The sequence below is a fragment of the Lepeophtheirus salmonis genome, chromosome 13, assembly GCF_016086655.4.
Source record: "Lepeophtheirus salmonis chromosome 13, UVic_Lsal_1.4, whole genome shotgun sequence".
NCBI classification, from domain to species: Eukaryota; Metazoa; Arthropoda; class Copepoda; order Siphonostomatoida; family Caligidae; genus Lepeophtheirus; species Lepeophtheirus salmonis.
This window is the reverse complement of record NC_052143.2, coordinates 6454651-6460766: the sequence shown is the minus strand read 5'-3', so window position 1 is coordinate 6460766 and position 6116 is coordinate 6454651. Positions and strand designations below refer to the sequence as shown.

At 30.8% G+C, this 6116-nt stretch overlaps 1 protein-coding gene across 1 annotated transcript; it reads left to right on the top strand.

Annotated features, from left to right (window-relative positions):
* Window positions 1-2134, top strand: rswl (tRNA methyltransferase roswell). Its single transcript, XM_040723571.2, has 3 exons — window positions 1-625; window positions 690-1311; window positions 1387-2134. The coding sequence occupies exons 1-3, from the start codon at window positions 222-224 to the stop codon at window positions 2005-2007; spliced, it is 1647 nt and encodes a 548-aa protein (XP_040579505.1). The 5' UTR covers window positions 1-221; the 3' UTR covers window positions 2008-2134.
* The last annotated feature ends 3982 nt before the right edge of the window (window positions 2135-6116 follow it).

The following is a 6116-nucleotide window of genomic DNA, read 5'->3' as shown; positions in this document are numbered from 1 at the left end:
CACCACAATTAGCATCAGAACTCATTGCATATATATTTTTGTTGAATACACAGACAAATGTGAAAAAAGTCGGTCAGGGAAAACTGTACACAGGCCTCTACATAGTCCAAGCACCCAGGGCTAGTTGGCTATTATGAATGATGGTGAAGAAACATGTGTGTAGATGTCGCTTCTAAACGCGAGTAAAATGATAATAAATAAACAAAGTATTAACATCAAACATGCATCGTCTTTTACATCTCAATATAAGGAGTCTACTTATTCGTTCGTGTTCCACCGAATCCAAGTCACATTCACTGATTTCTTCAATCAATCCGGATTTACGAAAAAAGATCACTGGCGAATCAACTAGTCGTCGATTTCGACTCGAGTCCCTGAAACAGCATTTATCAACTCTGGATCATCATGAATTTCCTCTCCCTAAATCCCTTTCAGTCAAAGAATGGGAAACACTTCTTGATCTCAAGAGTTTCAGGGCTCGGGTTGAATTTTTCTATACTAAAGAAAAGACAAAAAAATCACTTTCAACTGAGGATCTAAAGAACTTGGATGAGATTTGGGATGTGGAAAAACTCACTTATGATCCAATGGATGTGGCTCATCTCTCACCAGAAGAAGACAAAGTGTGGGTCTTAATTCAATTCATTTTATTATCATCATTTCATTACTTTCTCTTTTACTTACTTAAGGTTTCGCCACATGCTTCTTTTTCGGGATTCCCTTCGAGAAGAGGGTGAAAGAGTCCCTTGTCGCATGTCAAAAGCACATATCATCTCTGCTCTTAAGCATAGGCCTGGATCACGAGGCCTTCGTAATTATTTAGAGTTCTTAGCAACTAAAGAGTTTCAAGAACACACATCTACGATTAAAAAAAGATCACGTAGTCTTAGTTCTCCAGAGTTAATTGCTCAGCTAAAACTAGAGAGGACGAAGGATATTCAGGATGGTAAAATTGTATATGGTCTTGGACACAATAGTCTTCTGCTTCGCTACCTAGGGAAATATATGGATGTCAACCTCAACTGGAATACAATTCGTGAATTCGATCCCATCAATGGTTCTCCTCTAGTTATTGATTTGTCATTTTTAAAAACACTTAAGGAGAAACATGCTAGGAGTTTTATTCATAGTGAATTGTTTTATGGCATTAGTTGGAATAAAAACGCAAGGAGTCCCTATGCTATTCATTTAACAGAGTTTGATCCTAGTTGTGAGCACTGTTGTTATTTAAAGGATACTTATCCACATCTATTTGATCCTCTTTCTCCTGTTTTGATAACAGAAAAGAGCTATTTGGATCTTTTTCCTAAGGTAAGTAATGTAGTTTGGTGTTATTCTACATTTGACTATGTCATATAATATTTTATTTTTTAAACTTCTGATTAGGAAAATCTCCTCTACTTGTCACCAGATTCTAAGCAAGATCTAAATTCCTTTCGAGGAAGCGACATTCCTATTATTGGTGCCATTGTAGATCCTTCAGGCAATCAACCGCTTACTCTTGGCAAAGCTAAAAAGCAAGGTATTCGACATGCTCGACTTCCTATGAAAAAAATGATAGGTCTTAATGCTCGATTAAATGTGGACCACATGATTGCTATTATGTGTGAGTGGAAAAACTCTCGTGATTGGCTCTCTGCATTTCGTTTCGTTCCATCTCGATTTTTTTCTAATAGGCAAAAATCGGCTGCTGTACTAAACAAATCTCGAACAGAGAATCAAATGGAAATTATTTCGGAAGCTTTCAAATCTCTTTCACCCAAAAAAACTGATGATATATTACTCCCAGCCGTTGAATATAAAAAACAGATGAATGAATTATTGAAGAAAGAAGGACTTACCATTGATGATTTAACTCCTTGGAAAACTTTATTTGTGCCCTCAAATAATAATAAAGTTTTCAACTATTTAGACTATGTCGAAAGTAAAAATTATAAGAAGAATAATCTAGTGCATAGAAATAAAAAACTAAAACTAAAAAATATTATGGATGAGCTAGAGAATTAAGCTTACCTCTGTCAAATATTTGTTTACTTGTGGCTGTGATTTAAAATTACCATAATATATAATGTATTTAAATGTAGTCCATTAAAATCAAATTGAATCCAATTAAAATACAAAACAAAAATTCGAATTTCTAATGACTTTATTATTTTCGATTAAAGTATCAAACTGCACTACAATCATTCATTCACTTATTTTTGCTGATTTTTTTTTGTTTCTCTTTATAAACTTAAAAGGAGATGTTTGTTCCATTACTACTTTTTCATAGTGAAGGAACAATAAATAAAGATTATAAAAAAGAGAAGAACATTTATATTTTTTGGATTTTTTTCGGGAACATATTTAGAATTCCGTAATTTTTTTATTATTTTATGACGTATTTTTAATTTGCAACATATTTTAAATCAAAATAAACCTTCCTAAAATCTTACGTATAGTTTTAATTTTAAATTAATCAAACTACACATCATGTACATGTATTTCCTGTGTAGTTTACATATTATTTTAATGTCTATCGCAGAAAAATAACAATTAAAAAATGACATATCTAAAATCAAGCAAAATCCAATATTTTTGAAGAAGGGTTTTGATACGATATATAAGCAAAAATTAATAGTCATACTCAGAAATGAATAATTGGATCTGAAAGTTTATTAGACTTTGTGTTTTAATTTCTTAAAGATGAAGAAATTAGCATTTTGATGAATGTTTGATTTGTGATTTATCGTAAACCAAAGCAATGAGATGCAAGAATACATCTTTGAAAAGCTATCAGTTAGCAAAACAAAACATATGATATAATTTTTAGTACCTTTTTACTAATTTTTTTACAATTTAAAGATAGAAGAACACTTATAAATCTTCTTTTTTTTTTTTTTTTTTGAAAGTGTAGAATGGTAGTCATGGAATTGGGAGTAATGGTAGAATAAATAAAAATAATGACTTATTTTTCTTTGGACTTTTCGGAGGAATATGATTGCAAGATAAAATAAAGGTAATAACGTATAAAATTACAAAATTAGCTTTTGTCTCTGTAATTTTGAAACTTAAGTGCTTTGTTTCTACTATTTTGTGAAAAAATTAAGATAAAAAGCAAAATGAACCTGAAAAAATTGCAATGCATGGAATAGGTTTTTTTTTTAAACCCAGTTTTAGCTTTGGAAGTTTCTTACTTAGTTGTGTTATGAAGTTTGGACTATGAATTTTTTGTGTACCTTAGTATCACTAAAGTTTTACATTCCTAGCTCCAACCATTCACGAAATATTAGCAACACCCACTAGAAAACCAAAAGGTTCATTTTTTACCCCTATACGATTTTCCATTATTTTATTAAGTGATATTCCAGAAATATTCTAAGATTATTCATTCTGACTATCAAGTTGATCTTTCCCTCTATTCAGTTGTACCCAATGTATTGTATCTCATTCATACGAATTCAAGCCAAACTATTCATTTATTTTTACAGTTTAGACTGTTTACTTTAATATTTTGCCTTTAACTTTGTGATTTGTGGTATTCTATATTACCATCCCTGAAAATGTCTCTGGATGTATCACGAAGAGCTTCAGCCGAAAAGGCCTAATGTTCTGCAAAGGTTATTTGAAGACCAATACGAGAATGAAGAAACTGATTTTTCGATTTATTTTGATGGCATTGACGAATTCACTGAAATGTATCTTTTACTTGAAACTTACAGTGGTATTGCTGATGAAATAATTATTCTGATGACATTGCCTCTACAGATGGAGATCAAAAAGATAACCAAAGCATTTTTGAAGGATCTACAATTACTTCCACTGCTAATTTAGTAAGCAAAAATGGAACTGATTGGACATAAATAGAAACTAATTGTGATGTAGTGATGTAAATACTAAATTAGGACCTGGCTCACTTGCTGTAAGGAAGAATAACTATAATTCAAAGCTGATGATTGTTGAGAACATGCATTGTGATATTCAGAAATGTACTGTGGTTGAAGGCAAACGGATTATGAGTGATTGTAATATGAAAATAGGAGATTTTGATAAGTTTATTCTACTTATTTATGTGAGATGTGTTTTAAAATTGTTTAACATACCTATTGATCAACTTTGGTCAAAAATGTGGGGCCTTCAACTATTTAAGAACACTATGAGTCGAAATCTTTCCGATAAATCTTATTTTTCGAGATTTGATTTACCATCAAAGAGACTCGGGCATGACAAATTTGGAAAGATTTCCCAAGTGTAGAATGGATTTACTGACAATTGTTCCAAATATTATGTTCTTGATTATAATTGATAATTATCAAGTTACAGTTGATGAACATTTTTTCCCAACAAGTTACAATGCCCATTTATCCAATATATAATCAATAAGCTCGATAAATTGTGAATGAAATTCTGGTTTTTAGGGGATGTAAATATCAAATATTGCTTTGAAGTCCGACCCTATTTAGCAAAGGACTCCACAAGGCAAAAACAATATATCTGTAGGCTCACATACTATAAAATCATAGCTGAATTATGCAGGAATTATGGATATATATAAGAAATAAAACATTGTTTGTTCATTTATAGTCAAATATAGTGTTAAGTTTCTTGACCTTTTTTTTTAAACAGAGAAATTAAGCCCATCCACATTTGGCCCGTTGATATATATTTATAATATATATGTAGACAAATTATAATCTCAATCTTGGGAAATATCTTATTGCTATTTTTATAACTATCTGATATTTCCCATTGGATCTATGCGTTGATTTTTCTATTCATCATAAAATTGGCAGAGAACATTTCATTATCAATTATATTGAGGATTTTTTTGTCTATTTGAATTGTAATCAAATCAATCTTTCTCTTAAAATAGATCCTCTGTAACAAGGTTGGTAAAATTTATGAATACAATGCTTCAAGTTGATAAGAAGCATGATCAAATTAGCCATCAAATATTTATTTTACCGTTTGTTTGTGAAAATATATCTATGGACATAATTAATTTATATTTAAGTACATGTATAAACATAAAAATAGATAATTTAAGACGAAAAAGAATGGTTTAGAAACCAACCAACTGAATGTGACTTCCCAAACTAGCCATTCTCCACTTCTGCTATTGAATATTCTCTAATAAGACTTGGAAAAACATCTGAAAGAACTCTGATTACGTCTGAGCTAGAAGGGGATTCGATTTAGGCCCGAGCTTGAGAACCTGCCGTCCGAACTTCCTTTTTTTAAGCCTGTGATAAGTTTTTATCTTTTGTATATCGTATTTTTATGATTGATTTCGCACAAACAAGAGTAATACTCCTAATCAACCAACCTCCAATATTAGAAATTGAAAAAATGGGCGTATTTATTGGAAGATTGAAAAGTAATACACCCAGTGAAATATGCTTATCAACATTTAAAGCTTCAAAATGAATGCCCTTTTATTAAATTGATCAGGATTTGATTCTGACTTCATGAGTTAGTTATTACATTTGCATATTTTAAATATATCTAGCTCCCATGAGCATATTGGAATACCTTAATTGTATAGATTCTCATATTTGGTCCCGAAAGCCCGCAGCTCTCCCGAACCCCGACACGTCGTAGCCCGATATTTTCTTGCCCAATTCACCTCTAGTCTGAACTGTACCCTTATTGTACAACAGATTCAGTCGTAGACAGTTAATCTCACTTATACCCATAATTGGGTGAACATATTTTGATTTTTTTTTAAAGGATACAGGGTTGAGGAGGAAGAAGTTTTATTAGTCAAGATATTTTGGATTATACATTTTTGTTTTTCAACAAAAATATTTCATATTTTTGTTTTTTTAAAGAAAATATTATATATTATTGTTCCTATAATTTAAATTTTATTAAAAAGAAGTTATATACGTAACAAGGGAACATGATTAAGTAACACCATCTCGGTACCTCAAAATGAACATCTTACAGTTAAAAAGTTTTTTCGTTGGCAACTAAATTTAAACCTGAATTTTTCAATTGGTCGTCGTTTCGTTTTTAAGAAAAAAACATCTAAAAGGAAACATTTCAAAAATGAGTGGAAAAAACATAAGCGACCCTGCCCTAACCTATAATCTATATTGATTAAAATTTAATGGAATTAATTATTTTATTATTAA